General features: G+C 37.2%; 1 protein-coding gene across 1 annotated transcript in view; it reads left to right on the top strand.

Moving 5' to 3' along the window:
• LOC117326399 (glutamate receptor ionotropic, NMDA 3A-like) overlaps nucleotides 1-15,079 on the top strand; it is a 59,346-nt gene extending 44,267 nt beyond the window's left edge. The window contains exons 4-8 of the mRNA XM_033883146.1: nucleotides 4,836-4,986; nucleotides 5,702-5,992; nucleotides 6,575-6,694; nucleotides 8,028-8,104; nucleotides 13,262-15,079. Of these exons, the coding sequence (XP_033739037.1) occupies nucleotides 4,836-4,986; nucleotides 5,702-5,992; nucleotides 6,575-6,694; nucleotides 8,028-8,104; nucleotides 13,262-14,093 (1,471 nt within the window). The 3' untranslated portion in view covers nucleotides 14,094-15,079. The remainder of the gene's footprint in view (nucleotides 1-4,835; nucleotides 4,987-5,701; nucleotides 5,993-6,574; nucleotides 6,695-8,027; nucleotides 8,105-13,261) is intronic.
• Nucleotides 15,080-24,986: the final 9,907 nt, after the last annotated feature.

The following is a 24,986-nucleotide window of genomic DNA, read 5'->3' as shown; positions in this document are numbered from 1 at the left end:
AGGTTATCAGTCCTATATACTCCTACACAGGTTATCAGTCCTATATACTCGTACACAGGTTATCAGTCCTATATACTCCTACACAAGTTATCAGTCCTATATACTCCTACACCGGTTATCAGTCCTATATACTCCTACACAGGTTATCAGTCCTATATACACCTACACAAGTTATCAGTCCTATATACTCCTACACAGGTTATCAGTCCTATATACACCTACACAAGTTATCAGTCCTATATACTCCTACACATATTATGAGTCCTATATACTCCTACACAAGTTATCAGTCCTATATACTCCTACACAGGTTATCAGTCCTATATACACCTACACAAGTTATCAGTCCTATATACTCCTACACAGGTTATCAGTCCTATATACACCTACACAAGTTATCAGTCCTATATACTCGTACACATATTATGAGTCCTATATACTCTTACATCGGTTATCAGTCTTATATACTCCTACACAGGTTATCAATCCGTTATGATCCTAAATAGGACATAAATAAAAAAAAAAGTCATAGACAGTAACCCTAGTTACTTGACATAAAATGTAGATTACCTGTCCTGCTTTACACATCTAAACCTATATAGATCACATATGATATGTATAGGTAATCCTTACAAGAATGAATTATTAATGTGCGGCAGCCTAATGGGAAGAGAATCAATTTGTATATATAAATCCAGCCTCTCTGGCAGTTCTGTATTGTATATGAGCCCAGCTACGTACCATTACCCTGGCAATTACCCTACATGTGTGTGAGACATCATGTAATAACCCTACATGAGTGTTAGACATCATGTAATAACCCTACATGAGTGTGATACATCATGTAATAACCATACATGAGAGTGAGACATCATGTAATAACCCTACATGAGTGTGAGCCATCATGTAATAACCCTACATTAGTGTTAGACATCATGTAATAACCATACATGAGTGTGAGACATTATGTAATAACCCTACATGAGTGTGAGAAATTATCTGATAACCATTCATGAGTATGAAACATCATCTAATAACAAATAGATAAAACCAAACTTGACTGCAGTGTCCCAATTCCTATTAGTAAATATAAAGATGTGTCAATGTAATGATTTCCGTCAAAGAGAATGCTGAGGTTCTTGTTAATGCACAGGTGCCTGACTCGTTTTATAAAATAATAACATATAGAGTACATATAAATGAGAAAGGTTCTGAACTCCCCCAGGCTTGAAATCTGATGTATTTATTTCTAAGTACCGTAGCTTCGGTTGTATTGGTGGATTTTTTCGAAGTAGGACTTAAATTGAAGAGAAATGGTCAATCTTTAAAATAAGCCAGAACATGTTGTCGATTTCTCGATATTAATTTACGAAATCGGGCGTGAAACTTTAAAATCCCCTCGATTTTGTTTAGTCGGACAAGTTGACGTATCGGGGTCACCACACTTTGACTCTATTGGACATAGCTTTAAATACGAAGTCCACGGGTTAATCAAGAGGTACGCTTCATCAGATCACCGAATACAACTATTACATACACTTACTTTATGTATACGAGCACCCTATCGACGGCCCCGGGACTTTTTATGCATACTGATAGCAGATTTTCCCCTTGAGTAGCCATGTTGTGTCAGCCGCGGTAAATTTGAACAAGCATTCTGATTGGTTAAACACATTTTCTATAACCAATCAGAATGCTTTTTCAAGTTTACCGTGGCTGACACAACATGGCTTCTCAAGGGGAAAATCTGCTATCAGTATGCATAAAAAGTCCCGGGGCCGTCGATAGGGTGCTCGTATACATAAAGCAAGTGTATGTAATAGTTGTATTCGGTGATCTGAAGAAGCGTACCTCTTGATTAACCCGTGGACTTCGTATTTAAAGCTATGTCCAATAGAGTCAAAGTGTGGTGACCCCGATACGTCAACTTGTCCGACTAACCAAATCGAGGGGATTTTGAAGTTTCACGCCCGATTTCGTAAACTAATATCGAGAAATCGACAACATGTTATGGCTTATTTTAAAGATTGACCATTTCTCTTCAATTTAAGTCCTACTTCGAAAACATCCACCCAAAACAACCGAAGCTACGGTACTTAGAAATAAATACATCAGATTTCAAGCCTGGGGGAGTTCAGAACCTTTCACATTTATATGTACTCTATATGTTATTATTTTATAAAACGAGTCAGGCACCTGTGGTTAATGTAAAGTATGGATAAGCTTTATGATTTATCCGACTAGATATTTTAAACCTGGTAGAGGTCTTCCACCTATGGGTGATACAGATGAAGTGGTTATTGACCTTGACGACCAAATATCAGCCACAGGTCTTTGGAAGGGTCTCGGTGCACCTGTATATTTTGTTAACTCTTTTTTAATCGATTTCGAGTTGAATTCGTTTACGGGTATTCTCATGTGAGTATGCAGTGCTGTAGGATCACAACAGTAATAACAGATTGTTTGAATACATAGTGTTAACATGGGAATGATTATGTAAATAACGATCTTTACTATTGTTCCGGGATGATGTACAGTTGCACTTGTTCGTTATATGGGTAACAAATATGTGATTCACGTGCATGTTGGTCGTAATATGGCAATTGCCATAGCGATGGTAGGTCCATCAATCAGTATAGCTTTAGGATGACGGAGTACTAACGGCCATTACGTAGGGATGGTTTGCGTGATTAAACACATGTCTTTGGGTCGGAATATGGATATGGTAATGTCACCACGAGAACACCCCTATAGTGTTTGCAGACACACTCAACCTTATACAATACATCATTATAGTCAGAAATACATTAACGCCATAATACGATGATGATAAATCCCTCGATTTTCGAAATAGGTAGTTTCGTTGGTGATAAATTAGTTTTTTCATAGTTAATCGGTTTGTTAAAGGCGTTGTTTTGCTCATTGTTTTAAATCACGGAACTTGAATACACGACAGATTTTTTTTACGATTATTAAGCACAATAAGAACACGAACCGTCATTTCGCCCCGTACATTGTAATATGTTTATATCGTTACAGTTTCATGACTTTGGGCTATTTTTATTTACGGATATGGATACATTTGTTGTTTCCTAGAGTTGATATAACCACACTGTTGTATGTGGCTACTTGTCGTTTATGGCCTTTTAGAGACCTTCCTTGTTCCTTTTAGAGACCTTCCTTGCTCCTTTTAGAGACCGTCCATGTTCCTTTTAGAGACCGTCCATGTTCCTTTTAGAGACGTTCCTCGTTCCTTTTAGAGACCTTTCTTTCTTGTTTGTTTTAGAGACCTTCCTTGCTCCTTTTAGAGACCTTCCATGTTCCTTTTAGAGACCTTCCTTTCTCCTTTTAGAGACGTTCCTCGTTCCTTTTAGAGACCTTTCTTTCTTGTTTGTTTTAGAGACCTTCCTTGCTCCTTTTAGAGACCTTCCATGTTCCTTTTAGAGACCTTCCTTTCTCCTTTTAGAGACCTTCCTTGCTCCTTTAAGAGACCTTCCTTGCTCCTTTTAGAGACCTTCCATGTTCCTTTTAGAGACCTTCCTTGCTCCTTTTAGAGACCTTCCTTGCTCCTTTTAGAGACCTTCAATGTTCCTTTTAGAGACCTTCCATGTTCCTTTTAGAGACCTTCCTTTCTCCTTTTAGAGACCTTTCTTTCTTGTTTGTTTTAGAGACCTTCCTTGCTCCTTTTAGAGACCTTCCATGTTCCTTTTAGAGACCTTCCTTTCTCCTTTTAGAGACCTTCCTTGCTCCTTTTAGAGACCGTCCATGTTCCTTTTAGAGACCGTCCATGTTCCTTTTAGAGACGTTCCTCGTTCCTTTTAGAGACCTTTCTTTCTTATTTGTTTTAGAGACCTTCCTTTCTCCTTTTAGAGACCTTCCATGTTCCTTTTAGAGACCTTCCTTTCTCCTTTTAGAGACGTTCCTCGTTCCTTTTAGAGACCTTTCTTTCTTGTTTGTTTTAGAGACCTTCCTTGCTCCTTTTAGAGACCTTCCATGTTCCTTTTAGATACCTTCCTTTCTCCTTTTAGAGACCTTCCTTGCTCCTTTTAGAGACCTTCCATGTTCCTTTTAGAGACCTTCCTTTCTCCTTTTAGAGACCTTCCTTGCTCCTTTTAGAGACCTTCCTTGCTCCTTTTAGAGACCTTCAATGTTCCTTTTAGAGACCTTCCTTTCTCCTTTTAGAGACCTTCCATGTTCCTTTTAGAGACATTCCTTTCTCCTTTTAGAGACCTTTCTTGTTCCTTTTAGAGACCTTCCTTGCTCCTTTTAGAGACCTTCCTTGCTCCTTTTAGAGACCTTCCATGTTCCTTTTAGAGACCTTCCTTTCTCCTTTTAGAGACCTTCCTTGCTATTTTTAGAGGCCTTCCTTGCTCCTTTTAGAGACCTTCCTTGCTCCTTTTAGAGACGTTCCTTGTTCCTTTTAGAGACCGTCCATGTTCCTTTTAGAGACCTTCCTTGTCCCTTTTAGAGACCTTCCTTGTCCCTTTTAGAGACCTTACTTGTTCCTTTTAGAGACCTTCCTTGTCCCTTTTAGAGACCTTCCTTGTCCCTTTTAGAGACCTTCCTTGCTCCTTTTAGAGACCTTCCTTTCTCCTTTTAGAGACCTTCCATGTTCCTTTTAGAGACCTTCCATGTTCCTTTTAGAGACCTTCCTTGTTCCTTTTAGAGACCTTCCTTGTTTCAGCGATTTTAATGTTTTCAATGTGTCGATAATTTACTGTAGGTAAAACATGTATTGAATATGAACTTGCACTTCATCTATGTAGTAAGAATAACGGATGACAATGACATGCTCGTCTGTCTGTGTTATAATTGTGTACATTGTTGTTTTACAGAGCCGGTAAACTAGACGCCTACCTAGGGGACTACCCTATATTAGAGTATGCTAGAGGAAATTTAGACCCGAAGTGTCAGCTCCGACTCTTGTCACAAACATTTGGCGAGGACGGGTACGGGATAGGCATCGCTAAAGATTCGCCTTTAAAGGTATACCCTATGTGGTTATAGGAATGCAACATATAACACAAACAGCAAACGATAGTCAAATACGGATGTTACTTCACGTTACTCACACCCTGAGCTACATTTAAAACAGGTTATTACACACATCCAGCAGTGATGTAGTTGCTACACTTAATCTAGTCTTGTACTGTGTTTTCGACATTTAACATTGTTAAGCGTATTTAAGACTAAATCCAAGAAGGAATGACTCCATGCCAAGATTTTAAAATCGATTAAGTCTTTGCCGAAATTTCCCATGTGAATAAAGCGAAAAGTTAGTTAGAATTTGCGCTATGTTTTATGGCAGCGCGGGAGCATTAACGAATGGTTAAACAAGTTCATTCTAACTCCTGTAAGACCTTCTGTAGAATAATTCAATTGATAAGAAAACATAATTTCTTCTCCAGACGACTCAATGTGTAAAATGGATATATTGAATGAATTTATTTTATAAGACAACATAATTCCCCTTACAGACGTGTCAGTGTGGAAAATAGATATATCGAATAAGTCTGCTTTCTGTTCCGTTCTTTCAGAATATGAATATTGTAAGTGGAATGTTATCAATCTCATAATCAATCACCTTCTACTTTCCATTCCAATATTCTGTCTACAAACCGATATAAGCTATCTATGTAACCGTATGGAGTAAGTTGTCTATGTATCCAGCTCTCTACAAAACAATTTTTCCTTCATGTAGATCCCCTTGTCAGAGAAAATAAAGGAGTACCATGAAATTGGTTACATCGACGATCTGATTGACGTACATTTTGCTGATGCGGAGTGCTACAAACAGAGAATAACATCAGAAGAGTCCCGATTAGAAGTACTCCATCATGCTGGGCTGTTTGTCATGCTGTCAGTAGGGATTGTATTCGGGATCATTCTGTGTTTTGTGGAACATGCCATCTACAGATATCTTGTTCCTCGTTTTAGGAAAAAATCCCCGAAAAGTTGCGTTAAGAGTTCCCATCTGATGTTTTTTAGTCAGGTATATATTTATCTCTTTGTTGATGTTTTTTAGTCAGGTATATATTTATCTCTTTGTTTATAGTAGTAAAATGGATTGTTCTAGTCAGGTATATGCTGTTTTCCTCTTTGGTTACAGTAGTAAAATTTTATGTTTATGCGATAATAATTAATTACAAATGAATGCATTGTTATCGATCGGGTAAAAAGCAATATAATTGTATATTTGTGTATCAATTCTATTGAATGTTTTATTTCAATGCTTATGACGTGAAACTCGTTAAAATAAACAACACATCATTGTGTAAAATAGCCTGGCGATATAAGCTTAAATTAAATGATATTTTGTCCCATAGGATCTCATTAAAAGGCGTCGCAATGAACTAAAATAGCCTGTTTATTTGGAAAAGTATGAACTAATCTACGGAGATAGGAGAGCTTTGTATATGACCATAATTATAAGTTTTATCATTGTCAATTAATGTTACGTATGTATAATAACATTATCAAGGTCATGTTGTTGATGGCTAATATGCAAGCAGCTTTCTGAGGAGATTCGTTCTCAATCATCCTAACATGATATTTTCCAATGTATTTATTGCAGAGACTTCACCGCATTTTGACGAGTGCAGAATTGGTGAACGCTAACGAATCAGCTAAAGAAATGATTGGGATAGTGAAAAATAGAGAGTTTTCTAAACTTTTCATGAAAAGCACCATTCGAGTGAGTATACCTGTTGTTGTACAGTCATTTTGTGTCAGTGTGAATAACATACAGTGTTCATCTAGTGACGCGTTCATGAATCGATCATCCATACACGACGGCGATGCAATATGATTTCTCATTGTTTAATGAATAGGCATGAACGTACCTCACTTTACTATTAGTGGCCAAGGCACGCACAGCTCTTTTTCAACAAAATCCAATTTCTGAAAACTGTAAAATCTTCACCTTAATCTTCCGGAATGCTTGTGTATTTGTCGAATAAAAACATAGGACATGAGAGCAGGTGGAATAATGGATAACAACAAGGCATCCTGTGACAAATGTTGACATTTATACGGTGATAATATGTATCACGTGACCTTATCTACATTGTTATATAGAGATTTAACTCACCATATTCATAGTTAATATAAGTAAATGATGGTTTGTATGATATTGTGAGAGGATTACACGTAAGACACACAATATACAGATCTCGAAATCCTTTCGTTAATTATCTCTGAATGAAAGTCAGGTTCGGGCTTGTCCATGTGGACACATCAAAGTTGTTTCAATGAAAAAGTTGTTAAGACGTTTCATTGATTATCGTTAAGTCTCCTAAATAAGACAATCCTGTCTGAATCAATCCAAATTAACGTTGCCTGTAGATCATACAAGCTACAGGTGATGTATTACAGATATCATTGTGATTAGGATTATTGTCAGTATGGGTGACATCTATATTCTGATATTTTCATTATGAGTGTCAGGATTATCCTGATATTGTCATTATGGGTGGCAGTATTGTCCCAATGTTGTTACCGTTGGTGGCAGTATTATCCCGATAACGCCATTATGGATGACAGTATTATCCTGATATTGTTATTATGACATAATTATTCTGATATTGTTATTACGGGTGACAGTATTGGGTGACTGTATTATTTTGATTTTTTCCTGACGGATGGGATAGAATGATGTCGCGTCGACAATTCAATCCTGTCATGGCCACATTGTGTTGCATTGCAATATTTCTATCCAAATATTTGAACAACTAGGCCCTGTGAAAATAAAATTAAGGGACAACAGGACATCATATCCATCTTCTACCTTGAGGGCGTAGCAAAGATATATCAACCCTTGAGGTGATGTTGATTGTCTAACCCTCGACAGAGCCTTGGTTATGACAACCAAGAATATCACCCGTCAGGTTGTAAATGTCTCTATGACACCCAAAGGTAGGGGATATACTATTAATTCTGATATTGTCACTCTAAGTGATTACCAAACTCCAACACTGTAGATTTGTTATCTTTTCTTGCTGAAATTAATTGATTTGTCTTTTAAACAGCGGAACAAACTGGCTGATATGGCGAAGACTAAAAGGTTGAACCGGAATTTCCTGGATGTGGTGGAAAAAGCTAAATGGTGGGTCTTATAATTGATTGTTATGCTGAATATATTTTATTTAAATGGTTCAAGTAATGTTAACATATGACATGAACAATGTAAAAATAAATGCGACCAGGAAACACTTCATTACCTACCATACTACCTTAACTCTGAGTCAAATCCACCGATATCCAAGAATTATTTCTTTCCTCTTCTGTTTGGAAACGCTGCTGTTTCCTAGGTTTTCTTCATATTACATCATAGCACCTTCTACCAGAAGTTTGTCAATAAATAGAAACAAATGTAAACATTCCATTCTGAACACGGCTCTGTGTATCTGTATGTAAAATGTTGTCAGCGTCGTTGTGTTTACAAACCTCAGGGCCATGACCTTTTCTAATAAGTCGTAAAGTACCTAAAGTCAACGTTATCTAATGCACGTGTATTACAAAACATTTCAGCAATGGACAACACAATTAGGCGCCAGGTAAACTCTTCATCATATACGTATTTACTAGATGTGCATTAGAATGTATGATCTGACGACAGTTGTGTATCTGTGTACTTATATATTGTTTAATGACGTGTGTTGCATAATATATAGAATTGTATACGTTATGACTGATTATCCGTGTCATTTATAACCATATAAACGCAATTGTGATATATTATACACTATAACCTATACATATTGCTATGATAATTTTAGGTCGTATCTTGAGAATATGATGGAAAATGTTTCGTCCGGTAGCTTGGGACCAAAAGTGCAGACATCAAAAAGATTAATTTGTTAAATATATAAAGACAGAACCGAACTTTAGAATGATGAAGAGGAACTGTACAAATTGTTTAATTTAAACAAACATAATTCAACAAAATATTTTTGTATATGCGATGATATTAAGGAATAAATCATGTGCTATATTCTCCAACGGTGCTGCTTTAAGTTAAAATCACCAAAGGTTACGGCAGATCATTAGCACATTACACAGGAAGTTTTCTGACTCCGTTAATACTTTATACAGTTATAGACAACGTAACAATAGCGGGAAACACCCAGTATTGTTTATGCACCCTGCACCATAACAATAGTGTTATATTATAAAAGTGTCTCAATACTTGCAAGTAGATAGGACGGTAATATAAACATCTAATGTAGTGTGTTGAAAATTACAATCCAGATTTTATTTCTCAACTTTCAGCCGACGAAAACGGATAGTAGTGTTCAGGTAAATTCCTCACCTCAGGTAAATGTACCTGAGCATTTATCTTATACCACTAACTAATGTACACATCTTGGGAATATAATTGAGCATTAATAACATCAGCTAATTCACACACCCGAGATACTTGCTTCATTGTAAATATATATGTGTATGTCCGTACAGTGTGATGTCTCCTATTTCTATCAGTAATCTTTTCGATCCATCCCATATATAAAGTTTTTCTGTCGATAAATTTAAGAAAATCGTCGTCTTACTCAAGATCAGTCTTCGGTGATTTTGTCACTAATGGAGATTAGCATATACATCTTTTATTTTCAGCAATTGATATTTTAAGCAAAATATTTAAATAGCATTAGCTCCCTGTATTGTGAGGAGACCATCTGTATATCCTTATACTTACTTTACCGTACACAATGTAAGATATTCACACAACTACATGCACCCTGTTACAGGAACCACGGAACCAAATTATTTCCCATAGACGATAATGTTAACGTTTACCACTGTCCTGCTTAAATGGATTTTTACAACACGGGTCCACTAGCCACAATTTTAAGAATGTCATCTCGGAAACCTGTAAATAAGATAATTAAAAATTCAACCAATTTGAACTTTTTTTTATATGGGGCCAACATCTTGTATTGAATTCAGCACCAAAACTTCACATAAATTTACAACAAAATACACATTTAATTAACTCCCCCTGACAAAAACCGGGCTAGACATTTTTTTCTATATATTTTACATCTACATGTATTGCCCAGCCCACACATAAAACTTTGGAAACTTCTCTAACCTAAATATCCAATTAGTAGGCCACGAAGTATTCACCTTCCTATTAAATCTTCTGCCCAAACGGGGAAAACCCACAATCTATTTTTGATTTGGTTCTGTGGTCCCTACATATATCAGTGTTATAACGGCCATTAAATAGATAGTGTTACGGACATTATGTTTAATAGAATAGGTACATCGGTAACGATTCATATAGAAGATTTTTGGATCTGTGCACATTTAAGTTATGACAGTAAATGCACATAGCAGATTTTGCCACAATTCTTGCAATAATCTCCCCCCCCCTCCCCCCCCCCCCCCCCCCCCCCCCCCCCCTCAAATGAGGTGACGTATCCATTATCTTTTGATAACATATAGCTATGAAGTTTGAAGGACACGTTGTTCAATAGAAAAAATACCAAGGATGCCATGAGAGTGTCTGGTTGACAATGCCTTAACTGAATTTCTTAACAGTATCTTCATATCTTTATAGGGGAAGGAGGGATGGAATTCTTAACAGTATCTTCATATCTTTATAGGGGAAGGATGGATGGAATGCACTTGTTGATACTACAATTTTAAACCATTTCCCCCTTTTGGCACATGCAGCATCAGATTGACTAGAATTCGTCTGATTTATTTTATTCGAAATGTATAAAAGAATTTGTTACTGGACAATCCTTGCAGTCATATAACCATGACGTAACCGTTTTATGTTCACTCTGTAGTAAGTAATGACGCGTGGTTTGTGATTAGTTTTGGTTGTACGTTATTGTGTCGTTCTCGGTGGCATAATAAACACTGACCATAGGCTTCAGACAGAGAACATGCGATAAGGTCACTATACAAAGCAGTGGGGGATACTCAAGTCAAAATTTTATGTGCACAAAACCCTTCCCTCTGAAGGATCAGTATACCTGATAACTACATTTTATATCGATTTCGATCATTACAAAGCATGGTGGAAGGGTTTGTCATTTTGTTTTTGGCCATTCAATCTCTTTCGCATGCTCCAGCAAATAAAATGTCGATTTGTAACCTTGGTCGCGGATTTATGAGGCTGTATTTGTCTGTAACCGACCAATTACGGCGGGCAGACAACTAACATTTGCTCATCCTATCTTTACCGTTATTTGACCGTTCTATATTACGAGCGGATGCAAGTCGTGAACCCTCATACTGAAGTCTATTGCAGAATAAACACAACTTCTTATTGTCGCCAGAGTCGATAGTTTTGAACTTGTATTGCAATATAAGATACATATTAGAACAAATCGGAGAGTTTAATACTTCAAACTGTCTACATGTAAACATTTACAGTAGAAACGCTGTAATAGTATACTGTACAGCACAAAAGTCTTCTACTGAGAAACAGAATATGTTTCACTCTCTTCTCTAACAAAAGTGCAACGATGTAATGTTTTATCTACAGGACAATCCAGTGAAATTGGATTGATGATTTATATAATAAAAACAATACCATTGCCGATAGAAGTGGAATTGTCATATGTTGTATAACAATGTCATTAACGACTGAAGTTAAATGATACATTGTATAACAATTTCATTCCCGACGGGAGAGAGATGATGATTTGATGTAGAACAATGACATTCTCCTGAGAATTCTTAATTTGCATTGCAATAAATTTTTTGATTTATCTGGGTAAATGTTGAAAAATAAAACAATAATGCTCGTTTTTTTTAATTACAAATCACTTGCCTAATAATTATCAATTAAAAAAATGTACGCTTACATGTATATACATTCTGACCACGATGATTCTCTTTAACACAAGAGAGATTAACATGCACATATTTGTATACATGTATTTATGATTTATATGGAGATCTTATTGTTATTATACATCCCAAAAACACGTTAAGACAATTTATAAAGTTATGCCATTTTTGGTTGCAACCCCTTCTGTATCATTATATATATATAAGAAATTGAAATCTGTCCTTGCGAAGGTGAATGTATAAAAAATAACAAAAAACAGACCTAAAGGTTAAATATATATATATTTTAAATAGTAGGAAATATTCTTGTGTTATTTTGACCCGATTTTTGTATTACTGACTGGCTATGTCAATAGATACAAATGTACAGTATGTGGACAGACATGGTATACGTAGCCTAATCTACCTACTTTTTAATAGCCGGTTATGTTATTAGTTTTGGAGTAAGTAAACAAATTCTTCATGTGAACAGTCATTGGAAAAATTAGCATTTCGCTTTCAGATTGACGACCCGTTAAAATATGTAATGAATTGCTTTTCTGAAAAGTTAATATTTTTGGTACATGTAATACATATATTGGCCGCAGGTTTGGCTTATTCAGCTTAGTCATCAGCTGTCTCTTCAATTAAGGGAAATACATTATTGATAATACAGGTGTCTCCTAAAGGTTAAAGAAAATGTCATTATTTCATAAAATATCCGTTTTTGTCCTGAAGAGCGTCCCGTTGGATAACTGTTCATGATTTGTTTTGTTGGAATAACTATAATGTAATCAGCCAATGGCGAGCACTGGTAGACTAAAACTCATAGCGCTGTAACCTACGGTTTCTGCGTGTTATCATGCAACATACTAGTCAATACCAGTACCTAATTAACGTCACAAGCCCGAGAGACTTTGTATTTACATACGAGTTGACAGACTTCTATGATCTAGAGATGCTATGTCTACCTCATTTAGATATAAACCTTTATCGCTGATAGAAACAAATGCTAGGTTGAATGATGACAATGTTGGAAATCGTTTACACATGGAGGTGACAAACTTAATTTTTTTAAATTTGATTATTATTTTTTAATTCTTCATGTGAAGATAACTGTCTACACATCGTTTTGCGTTATGCTCATTAATATAGAGTAAATCAATATTTTCAAATGGGATTCCTAAAAAGCTAGACAGCACAAAGGAGGGATGTCTGATACATCCTATGCTGTGGAAATCATTATTTTGTCTCGTATAAGAATTATACCGTACCAGTATGTATGATCTGATAGAAATTGGAACACCTAATTTTATGTCATCATTATGCTGTCAATATTGAAATTATTTGTAATACTAAGCACTTACTTATATGATTTTACAGGAAAAAAGTTAAAAAATGAGTTCTTCTTACTAGCTTACTTAACTGTGGGATAAATACTATCGTATAACTTATGTATTTAATATGTTAACAGGATGCAACAGATGCGAGAAGATAAATTGTTTGGTGATGAAGATTCCCCCGTAGCAGCACCTCCCTGTATTACTGAAATATCCCTCAAAGAACTCGGCACAAAAATTGACTTCAGTGCACTAAAAAGTCAAAACTATGAAAGCGAAGTTCAAAGCGGCAATGACGGTGATATAGATGAGTCTTGTGACGATAACCGCAACGACGAAAGTGATTGGTTTTTATCACCACCTCACCCAAACGACCTGTGTCTATACAAAACGTGTGATCTAGAAAAACAAAAGAGTTCTGAGAACCTCAGTCGGTGTATTTCCATACCGGAAGTTAACCGGACGGAAATAAGCCCGGATGTTGCAGAGGAAGGAGACACAAGTTCCGATTGTGATGATTCGATAACGGAACAAACTGAGTTGCTCATGCCCAATCCCTATTTACCAGTAAAACTTGACCATCATCCTATTCCCAACGGCCATGTTCCTAGAAAATTGTCATTGGACGATAACGAATCCGTAGATAATTTCTCAAGAACAGACAAACTGGCTCTTGATTCAGAAAATAGGGAGTATCGCCCATTTAGCCAACGAACTGCTTCTTCTTTCAATGAAAACAAAAAGCAAAATCACAGGAAGCGGAAAACATGGCACGAACTGAATGCCCGACGGAAATCAGATGTGTTGCCTGTAAAATATGAGGAAATTTCTAAAGAGGATTTATTGTTAATGTGGAAAGCGTCAGAAATAGACCTTGGTGACAGACTTGATAGGGCACTCAGGGAAAAGAACAAACTCGAAATGAAAATAGCCGAGCTAGACGACAGACATGAAGCGGTGATATGAGGGTTATCCTGTTCACTCATCATCCCACTATGCCTTGTTGGTCGTTCACCTGGTCAGAATACTCATAAGAGTTGCTACCTGCGATTTTGACAACAGAAATCATTGTTTGTGGCATCTACCGATTTACTACACCTTAACACAGTCAAAATATGCTAGTCGCGGAGTTAATGGTTTTAGGTATAAATAACTCTATGTAAAATATCATCATCGCTTTCCGTGATTTCCCTCAATGATTGAATTTGAAACTTCCGTAATTTTTTTGTGATGTATAATTCATAAAATTGAATCTGTAGACGTTCGGACAATTAATATTTGTGATAACATTTATGTTGTAAATGCTAAAATAAGTGATTTTATAGGTTGTCAGAGGGTATGGTAACATTTCGTTGTAATGGGTACACAAAACTGGTTTTATTAACGGCGAGGTTTTGCTATCATTGATATTTATATACCAATAGCATTCCAATAACACCACATCCTTAAAGTTACTACCTGTCGAAACACTATTATTCATGTAAAGTATCTCTGTGTTATACCATATCATTGTAAACTATGGTAAATATCTACAGTTGTTATCCCTATAAGCTATCCTAAGACCTTTGCATTAAACTGTAATGATGTCCTGATTCAAACGTTCACGTACTGTATGTTTCATAATTCACTCTTCCAGTTACTTAGAAGATAAGGTGTGGCGTTAATATTTATCCAAAATTAACAACTGATGAACATAATAAATAGAACCTAAAAACCACTAAAGTACATACATGATCCTTTTATGGCTACATTGACCCAAAGGCACGCTTTATAGCAAGCATAAAAGGCATAGTGCTGTAAAATAATATTCCACTTTTACAATTTACACAAAACATTTACTTACCGCTGAGACTGGATTCTACTTTCGTTTTCAAATTTAATCATTAACACAGTTTTGATGAGTATGGAGGTGATACACATGTTACTGTGTAACAACTACAGAGGGAGGCTGTGATACATGTGTAACAGCTACAGGGAGAGGCCGTGATACACATGTTACTGTGTAACAGCTACAGAGGGAGGCTGTGATAGATACACATGTTACTGTGTAACAACTACAGAGGGAGGCTGTGATAGATACACATGTTACTGTGTAACAGCTACAGAGAGAGGCTGTGATACACATGTTACTGTGTTACAGCTATGGAGAGAGACTGTGATACACACGTTACTGTGTTACAGCTACAGAGAGAGACTGTGATACACACGTTACTGTGTTACAGCTACAGAGAGAGACTGTGATACACACGTTACTGTGTTACAGCTACAAAGTGAGGCTGTGATACACACGTTACTGTGTTACAGCTACAAAGTGAGGCTGTGATACACACGTTACTGTGTTACAGCTACAGAGAGAGACTGTGATACACACGTTACTGTGTTACAGCTACAGAGAGAGGCCGTGATACACATGTTACTGTGTTACAGCTACAGAGAGAGACTGTGATACACACGTTACTGTGTTACAGCTACAAAGTGAGGCTGTGATACACACGTTACTGTGTTACAGCTACAGAGAGAGACTGTGATACACACGTTACTGTGTTACAGCTACAGAGAGAGACTGTGATACACACGTTACTGTGTTACAGCTACAAAGTGAGGCTGTGATACACACGTTACTGTGTTACAGCTACAGAGAGAGACTGTGATACACACGTTACTGTGTAACAGCTACAGAGAGAGGCCGTGATACACATGTTACTGTGTAACAACTACAGAGAGAGGCTGTGATACACACGTTACTGTGTAACAACTACAGAGAGAGGCCGTGATACACATGTTACTGTGTAACAACTACAGAGGGAGGCTGTGATACACACGTTACTGTGTAACAGCTACAGAGAGAGGCCGTGATACATTACTGTGTAACAACTACAGAGAGAGACTGTGATACACATGTTACTGTGTAACAGCTACAAAGTGAGGCTGTGATACACATGTTGCTGTGTTACAGCTATGGAGAGAGGCTGTGATACACACGTTACTGTGTAACAGCTACAGAGAGAGGCTGTGATACACACGTTACTGTGTAACAACTACAGAGAGAGGCCGTGATACACATTACGATACATTACGTCGACAGAAACACTCCTTCAATCACAGAATGTATATAATTATAAGATTTACAGAATGCAGCTAATTCCATCTTAATGCAATCGATTCAATCCAAGGGATTTCACTGACATAAGAAGTTTTCATAAAGTGAACTGATGACGTAAGTGTTTTGTTGCTAGAGGTGTTAGTGGTGTATTTTACTGTATGGAGCTGTCAGTATAGGAATTATCTTATACACGCTATGTTATAGGACTCTCGGACTATGGTGTAAACCTGCTGACTCGCTGACGTCCGAGTAAATGCAGCAACCACTCATTGTGTTACCAACGTAAAAGTAGATTGTTCTTATCGGAATGTTGTTGTCTTTTATAAATTCAGGAAAACCCCCTTAATGCTTTACATTTTGCAAAGTAAACCTTTATCCTACAATAATTTGATATTTGCCAGTGTGTCTATTTTACCAAGTGGAACGTGTCCACCTCGTTTAAAATATACCATAACGAGCTTTATTACCATATACTTTCATGTACATAGATATAGGTATAAATCATTATCATCCTTGTAAATTCATTGTTAACTTCTCTACCTTATTGGTGTGAAGTAGTAAAATAAGGTTGGTCCATTGGAAACGAAATACTGTATATAGATTTGTGTTCGTGTGTGTGTATATACTTGTTGCCGATAAGGTCAATTTTCGCGGCGTTTATATCGCCATTTTGTATGGAAGATTACAAATCCAGATAGTGGTGTACTATTTGTATATAAATAAGACTGTCTTAAATAACATAGATCTGATGATATTTACGATGTTTAAGACACATCCCAATTTGTTAAAATAATTGCTTAATTGAAAGAATTTATATGTAAGGAGTGTTACCCTGTCTATACAAAATCAGTTTTTGGACAACACTTGCTTTAGCTGCGAGTATATTTCACATGATTAATTATGCATTTTCTTTGATGTTGTCGTTTGAAATGTCGGAAGAATGTGGCCTAATATAGAGTTTAGAGACCTTTGTAGTGTGCTTCTAGAAACATCTTACATACTTCTTTGTTAACATGGATATGACACCTAGTGATCCATGTAGTTTAATGTTTATTATCTGTAATCGAGTTGTATGAAATTGGAAAGCCATTTCGTATTCAATTGTAAAGCCATTTTGTAATAAACCATTTAAGTCATTTTAGTAAATCAAATATCCGCCTTGCATTGACATACTCGTCGCATGTCATCACGATGAAATTTAATTGTTTATTTTCGTTTGAAATAAACATTAATTGATATCAAGGGACATATCTAGTACTCACAAAAGGGTCCGTGTATTTCTAACCAGAATTTCGAACTTTCAAGTTAATATTTATTACGAATGTATCACACGGATGTGATTGTTCGAAAGATACAAATCATTTACCCCATTAAGTATTGGACGATGGCACTTTTATCTTAAAGGAATTAAAACATGACATAACAGTTATTTGTTGTCAACCTGTTTAAATGAATTTTTTTTGTAATGTTGTATGTAATCTTACATGTTGTAACATTACATGGTTAGGTCTTGTTGTCCCGAGACCATGCTGTATATATATTATCAATTAGAAATATCATTGGCATAGCTTTGCGTTTTGTACATACTTAGTGTAACGAATATGAACCGCAATGTGTATCGGCTCCTGTAGTCATGTAAACACTATACTTGTTATGCATGTACTTCTATGTGTAAATCGTAACACATCCTAACCTTGGTTTTAATATTGATTTAATTATGATATTTATGACGATCTATTTTACAATCAAAATTGGTTAGACCGCACATCTTCCCTCGTTCTGACAAGCTAGCGGTCTGTAGGCAGTATCATATGAAAATGTTGCCATGTCCTGTCATAAAGCGTATATCACACACAATTCACATCATGATATATTTTACCAACGTGTTGAAATGTGTTTAATTTTGTAACATTACAACCTTCTAACCAGGCTTGGACTCATGTTTAGCAATTAAAACCTCAGATTTCAAGTATGGACATTTACAAACCGGATATGGATAGCATACTCTTTGCGCATGTGTAACTGAATGATATAGGTATAAAAATGGCAGCATCCGGCCGCATGCATATCTTCATTGTTTGCCTCCCTATCAGATTCACAAGAACTTGTATCGTTTCATTTTATCATCGCATTCATTATCCATTAGAGTATACATGTATATATTTCATCATTTTTATCATACTAATTTATTTTAATCACAGGAGAATATTTTAATCGACCAAGTTCGTACAGAGATGTTCTTTTTAACATTGTTTTCTACCTTTATCAAAGCGATAAGCGGTGCAAGTTCTTATGGACAGAATAGCCTTCACCTCATTTTTCGATGTGACCGGATTTTCTTAACTTCATTGAACGAGAGTAAGCGCGTGCATACGTGATTAATATGTCATAATCTGAGATGTCATTGCATCTTTTCCAACAATCTGAATGAAATAAATATATATATATATATCACATGTACTGAGCTGTTTTGTTATAATTAGACAACTTGTAGTAATGGCTTGTCAGTGTACTTCACATTTATAGCCACTTGGTTGATATTAAATGTATGCCCAGTAACTGATTGAGTGGTAGGCCATCTACTCGTATGTTTTGTACTATCAACTAAGACGAAATCTATAGAATTATTCGTCCCACGATATCTGTCCGTGAACGTCAGGACCGTGGGTTACTGACGATGGTCCTTATCCCAAGACGCGAGCTAGAGGACTGTGGGTAACCGAAGATGGTCCTTATCCCAAGACGTGAGCTAGAGGACTGTGGGTGGCCGACGATGGTCCTTATCCCAAGACGTGAGCTAGAGGACTGTGGGTTACTGACGATGGTCCTTATCCCAAGACGCGAGCTAGAGGACTGTGGGTAACCGACGATGGTCCTTATCCAGGCGTGAGCATCAGGACTGTGGGTTACCGTCAATGGCCCTTATCCAAAGACGAGAACGTCAGGAATGTGGGTAACCGACGATGGTCCTTATCCTTAGACGTGAACTTGAGGACCGTGGGTCACCGACGATGGTCCTTACTCAGAGAACTTCGCGTGAGCGTCAGGACTATGGGTTACTGACGATGGTCGAAAAGCAGTGGAAAATAAATCTTAGATAACCTAGAGTTCTACAGGACAGGAGAATCCTCACCATTATACTATATACAGTACCATACAACCCTCCTGCTTTGAGGCCATTGTTCGCTAACCTTTCTTTGCAAGAAAGATAAACAGCTGTGCGAGTAAAAACACTGTAGTTGATAGAGATGTAAAATCTAAACATAAATACAATGCGCAGAATAATTGAATCATTTGCTGAAACCACGAAGTTATGATTTAGACAGTATCATGAAAAGAGTTAATACAATTACAGTTACAAAAACATGTTATTGTTAGGACATGGGGACACATAGCCAGCCAGAGGTATATAGAGAATACATGGTCAGTGTCTTAAAATATAAGCTGTATTTTGGCGAGGGTAAAGAAAGACAAAAGTGGCGAGCCTTGGCGAGCCACTTTTGTCTTTCTGTCCCGAGCCAAAAATACAGCTTATATTTTAAGACACTGACCATGTATTCTATTTATCCTGCAACAGTCATAAAAATAATCATCAAAAATAATCATTTTTAAGTGAAACGGTGTCAAAAATGACAGAAATATGTTCGCCTTTTAAACGTAGTTTCACTTTGAAGTAGGTCAGTCGAACTGACGCACGTGCTAGGATTCCAAAATACAGCTGTTTTCCGTCACTGCCGTATACAGCAAAAATATATACGGTGGGTGTATTCCGACAATGCGGTGGCAGTTGCAGGATATAGAGTTATACCTGATTAATGTGTATATATAGGTAATCAGGATGATACAAGATTCGGCAGAATCATTCTCACGGTGAAGTTGTAACGTTACTTGTTGATCTAGCTATAAAATCATAATACGCCTCCGGTTAGAGATGCTCCACCTACAGAATGTATTATATCATGTATGGTATATTATTATAAAGACAATATGTTTAAAAGTATGCCTTATAACAATTTAAAACTGTCAAAATCAGCCATCCCATTGCTTCGTCCTTACAATATAATATCAACTTCATAAATGTACACGCCCGTTTTTCATTAAGATTTGTTCAGATGTTTGTGACGGTAAAGCTTTTTCAATTACAGTTTAGTTGAGGTTTCTTTCTGAGAGTCAGGAAGCCTATCATAATAAAGATGGTTTAATCATTGTTCTACCACAATACCCCGTGTTATTCAACTCTCAGACCATCAGTTAATCATTACAGCTGTTGATTAACAATCTGTTTATACCACACGTGGTATAAACTCTGTACGCATTTCGATTGGCTAACACGGTGAACTTTGACCCAAGCTGCAATTGTTATTGACGTCATCAATAATCTAATGACGTCACATCATCGGGTCCCGGACGTCACCGGTACACTTTATTTGCATACGCGAAATTATACTTGGCCACGTTTCCCCTTGATTCAAGCCGATATTATTGTGGTAGAAACAGGTCACACGACTCGAAATTGTTGGATATGGAATTTATTTCACACTCGTAAGTTATTTTTTAAAAGTTGCAAAAGACACTCGCTAAAGCTCGTGTCTTTTGTAAATTTTAAAAAATAACTTACTCGTGTGAAATAAATTCCATATTCAACAACCACTCGTTGTGTAACCTCTATGTATTGATAGTCCAAAAAAGTGTAATAAATAAGTTGGCCATACCTGACCTTAGCTGCTGAAAAATACATAATCATAACCCAGTAGAAGTGTACAGTTCGGTCCGAGTGTACGTTAGTATTTTACTTCCCACACGGTGGTATTGTTATACACATTCATAGCCATGGAACTCGGAACTCGGAACTCGGAACCAACTTCAGGCTCCCTATAGCCATTCGATTACAGAATTAATATTGACTACAATACAGAACTCATTCCCCTCTTCCCGTCTTTATATTTCCTCGAATTAGTTTTTGTTATCATAAGCATGCCTGTTGCTTGATTAAGTGATTGTGATGGTAACATACAACCTCTGTCCCATTTGTAGGGAAGAGTTAAATAAGCTTAACCAGGGGCCTTGTAACATGTAATGGAGCTAGCTCACTATGCTATGTTTTAATATGGCTCTTCCCACTGCGTTGGTAATCAGCTTTATGATTTATGTCCGAGGAATCAAAGGTTTTCTGTGTTCCTAGGAAATAGCTCACCATAAACATAACGTCTTTCGTCCCTTTGGTATAGACTGAGTGTTGCAGTGCGCTGATATATACGTGTCAGTAGAAAGATCATTACAACAACGCAAAAAGTAAAAAGTCATGTTTTCGTTGCAATTTGTCAGTTGATCTAAAACAAAAAACAACAATGAATACACAATACAGATTTTATTGGCGCCGGTTTATAACTTATAGAGTACGTACATTTAACACATACGCGGTCATAATAGTTCAACCGACAAAGACGCCCACTAACGAACACCATCATCTTATCAACGTAATGTTATTTATATTATTTATAATGTTGAACGCTTTTTTAAATCAGTTATTTTGCATTTTCGACATGGACTTACTTATGTAATATCCAATGTTATGCTAGATAGATTGAGAGTTGTGTATGTTATACACAAACAGCGATGTAAACTTGAAAAGTTGAGTAGACGAATAAGTAAAGTCAGCTGCCAAAATGTGAAGACGCATCTTTTGTCGTAATAACACTAATACTAACGTCAGTCTTGGGGAGGCACGATGTTTTATCCATTCCATTCCATACTGGATGTTAAAATGGGTATTCCAAAGTTTCTCTTCATTCTCTCACCTTCCATCAGTTGTCCTCCTTCTCCAGTACTTTTGTCCCAGCCTGATTAAGTTGTTTATGTATGCGTGGTTCTGTGATAGTTGTTGTATTGTTCCTATTGTCTTCCCGGTGTTTATTGTGTACGTTTCCCATTGTTTCTTCATGTACGCCTTTTTGGTGTTCCTTGAGGCATGTTCCAAATCTCTGCTAAGTTTTATCGATGTAAGTGTGATTGCAGGTGTGGCAAGGAATTAAGTAGACCATGGCCGTTAAATCCTCATTAGTCACTTAAGGTACATAATAATACTCGTTTTATGGTGTTGTGTGGTCGCATGGGTGTGCCTGCCGGATATGATGTTTCTCTTTGTCTTCGTCTTCTCGCTAACAGCCTGCTGGATATGGTGTTTCTCTTTGTTTCCGTCTTCCACTCTAAGGGTCTCCTTGATATTATTTTTCGTTTTGTCTCCGTCTTTCACTCCCATAGCCTGCTGGATATGAAGTTTCTCTTTGTCTCAGTCTTTCACTCTAACAGCCTACTGGATATGAATTTTCCCTTTGTCTCCGATCTTCCACTCCCATAGCCTGCTGGATATGAAGTTTCTCTTTATCTATGTTTTCCTGCTCAGTTACGATGTTACGACAGTGAACAATAGATGTTGTGACTTGAGGTTGGGATAGTGGACAGTACCATTGTCCCCGTGTACCAATGCACTAGTGTGGAACCATCTGACCGTCTCACGGCCAAGTATATATATGTAACAGTGTCATTATTTAATGACATTTGGGTATTATTTAGATATATCCATTTTTGTACTACTGTGTATGTACAGGCTCCGTATTTATCATATGTATATGTGTACGCAGTTGTATCGTATGCTATTTATATATATATGTAAACCTGTTTAACAGGTCAGAGGTCAGAGTTATTTTTATAGTAGAGTGACCATGGGTCAATGCGCACCCGCGCTTTTTAGGGTAGCGTCACTCCCGTACTAGGCACCGTTGTGAGTGGACGTGTATATGTCGCGTCTATATATTTAGCGCATCCGTGTTGTACCAATCTACATCACTCATTTATATGCGCTGTAATATTGTACGGGTTGTCTCCCCGGGAGTCGAGCCCTCTTCGTCAAATGAAGAGGGTGTTTTATGGACTAATAAACTATGAATTGGAACTTAAGCGTTGGAGTCATGGTGTAGACAATTGAATAACCGACCCGGCTCAAAACGACCGGTTACATTTGGCGCCCATGTATGTGTGTTCTACACAACACCCCTTCGCTGGAGGAGTCCATGTTAACGGAAGTCTATTTACACAAGACTGTGATGATGTTTCAACGACATGGTGTGTGTTTTCGTAGCTTGAACTTTGCAGTGCAGTGATAAATCCTACTGACATGAACATGAGGTATTCTGTGTTATGTTTAACTGTATAGCCTCTCAATGTGTTGATTATATTTGGCGATTTGCTTGTCTGTTCCACATTTCGTGTGAATTACCTCGCCATGGATGCTGTGTGTCCAGTGACATTTGTTTACATTTGAGGCACGGGGCCAGTGTCATGATATGTTAGCCTTAGCCTATGTGTAGAGACATTTCATATTTGCTTTAGTCATTGTGGTACATTTAAGCTGATTGTGGTATAATATCTCATCATACAACCTGTGAATATTTTGTTGATAATTAACCACATTTAAAACTATTTGAAATAGTATTTCACTGTATTTATTTTGAATCTTGTCAACTTATTCTAATCAGTAATTGCAATTTATTCATCTGTATACATATACATGTATTCATGATATGATACATTGAACTTGAGGTTTCCATGTGTATTACCATCTGATATACACTTTGTATTGTGGTGATTCTTTACAGATATTATTGTTTAATACTCATCACTGCAATTTATTTGAATTTGGTGATTTTTGCTGATGTACAGTACTATTTTTTGAATTATTATACAAATATTATATAATCAGTATCACATTTAACCATGGCAACGGGGGAAGATAAACTCAACTTACCGAAGCAACAGCCTGAGGCACCAGTTTCCGAAGATCCATTTAGAGCGATGGCTGAGATGTTTCATAGGATATCTACTAAGGAGGGCAAGGCAGGTAGTGAGAACTTACAGATGCTACAGAAGCAGATGATAGATTTTTTGAGAGCGACCAAGGGTTTACCTGAGGCAAGTGGTGATGTTAAGACAGAGGCCAGTGATCAGTCAGAGGATAGTGCACATGCTGGAGATGCTGTTCCATTACAGGTCAACTCATCTGTTTTGGATACCCGTTTTTATAAATTACCTACATTTTCTGGTGAGCATGGTAAAGGGGAATCATCATTTGAACTTTGGCGATATGATGTCCAGTGTCTAATAGATGCGAGGAAGAATGATGAGGTTATTCGTCAGTCCATCAGAAGGTCTCTGCGTGGTCCTGCAGCTGAAACTGTTATGAGGTTGGGGTCATCTGCAACGTCTTCCCAGATATTGGCAAAGCTGCGTAGTTTGTATGGTATTGTCGACTTACAGGAGACACTGTTGGAAGATTTTTACTCGGCACATCAGTCTTCAGAGGAGTCTGTGACAGACTGGGCTTGTCGTCTTGAAGGGTTGTTGACGCGTGCTGACCCGTCTTTGTCGTCGGTGGACAGGAATAAGAGGCTTCACAACAAGTTTTGGTCTGGGCTTCGACAAGATCTGCGGGAAGTATCCGGACACAAGGCTGACGCTATAGAAGATTTTGAAGAACTTTGTATTGCTGTGAGGTCCATAGAAAGATCACGACATAGTAAAGATGGGGTCAAGGTCAAGCCAACCACAGCAAAATCAGCAACCTCAGCACCAGCTCAAGAAGATGAGGCTACCGGTCTGAAGACAATGGTAAATCAGCTCACTGCAGCTATTAAGAGTTTAGAGAAGAAATTTCAGGAGGGGCCGCCCAGTAATGCTGGATACAGACCCAGAGGTCAAGG

Source organism: Pecten maximus, chromosome 4, assembly GCF_902652985.1.
Source record: "Pecten maximus chromosome 4, xPecMax1.1, whole genome shotgun sequence".
In the NCBI taxonomy this organism is placed as follows: Eukaryota; Metazoa; Mollusca; class Bivalvia; order Pectinida; family Pectinidae; genus Pecten; species Pecten maximus.
Note: the sequence above shows the minus strand (reverse complement) of the source record. Positions and strands in the feature narration are given on the sequence as shown.